The 1,267-nt window shown below is 35.5% G+C and overlaps 1 protein-coding gene across 1 annotated transcript in view; it reads left to right on the top strand.

The window, feature by feature from the left end:
• The first annotated feature begins 846 nt into the window (after positions 1-846).
• Positions 847-1,267, top strand: part of LOC103204299 (olfactory receptor 6C74-like) — a 26,461-nt gene continuing 26,040 nt past the window's right edge. The window contains 2 exon segments of the mRNA XM_042782145.1: positions 847-1,039; positions 1,042-1,267. The exon segment at positions 1,042-1,267 is cut by the window's right edge and continues 1 nt beyond it. Coding sequence (XP_042638079.1) covers positions 847-1,039; positions 1,042-1,267 — 419 coding nt within the window.

Here is a 1,267-nt window from a genome sequence, read left to right as displayed (position 1 = left end):
ATGAAAAGATGAACCTTCTAAGAAGAATAGCAAATAAAATTATTCCTCATGTCTCACATTCACTTGTCTAAAATCAGGTCATGGAGTCCTGGTGTCAATGGTTAGGGACTTTGTTGTTAACTGAAAGGTTGCAGTTCTAATTCACCAGCTGTTCCTTTGGGAAGGAAGATGTAGCAATCAGTTCCCATAAAGAAAAGGAAACTCTGTGGAGCATTTCTACTTTTTCTTAAGTGTGCGGTTTGAGTTGGAATAGATTCAGGGTACCCAACAACGACAATATCATATCTAATTAGCCATGAAAGTAAATGAGACAAAAATTAACAATTTGAGTTTAATTAGTTGAGTAAAATGATAAAAGTTTCTTAGCCTTTGTTAACGACCTGAGTTGTTTGTGTGTATAAATTTGTTTAAATACAAAATATGGGCCGATAGATTTGTAATGGCAGACATAATTTTGATTCTCTTATGTGTATTTCTTTAATTATTCAGAAAATGTATTTCATATCTACTCTTGCACACTGTCCAGAAACAAAGAGCATTTTTCGATGCTTCATTAGGCCCTCTAATTTATTCACATAAAAACCATCTATAATTATGTGAATTATTTTCTAATAGCAATACAAATTTCCAGTCTCTGTCCACATTCTCTGGATACATAAACTTATTTTCTTACTGCCATCACCATCTGTAAAATAGTTGCATATTATTTTATCTGAAATGTTACTTTGCTGACTTAAACACTGGTTATGACAGTTGTTCTCTCATAAGAGAACTGTTGGAGTAGTTTTTCTTATCATTGCTGTTTATTTTTTCCTATTTAGACCTGGTAAAAGTCAGAGGACTGTAATGGGAAACCATACAAAAGTGACAGTGTTTGTCCTAGCAGGTTTGACTGATGACCCACAATGGAAAGTTGTATTATTTATTTTCTTGCTTATCACCTACTTGCTAAGCATCACTGGCAATCTGATCATCATCACACTCACCCTGCTGGATGCTCACCTCAAGACCCCCATGTACTTTTTCCTTCGGAATTTTTCCCCCTAGAAATTTCTTATACTACTACATGCATCCCTAAGCTGTTGGTTATGATGGCAACTGGGGACAAAACCATTTCCTATAACTGTTGTGTCATACAAGTGTTTTTTGCCTTCCTTCTTGGAGCATCTGAATTTTACCTGTTGGCAGCTATGTCGTATGACCGCTATGTGGCCATCTGTAAGCCTCTGCATTATACAATCATCATGAACCTCAAAATCTGCATACA

This window comes from Orycteropus afer, unplaced genomic scaffold (genome assembly GCF_000298275.1).
Source record: "Orycteropus afer afer isolate SDZICR_OR568_19922 unplaced genomic scaffold, OryAfe1.0 scaffold00247, whole genome shotgun sequence".
Taxonomy (NCBI): domain Eukaryota; kingdom Metazoa; phylum Chordata; class Mammalia; order Tubulidentata; family Orycteropodidae; genus Orycteropus; species Orycteropus afer.
This window is presented reverse-complemented; position numbering and strand designations above follow the sequence as displayed.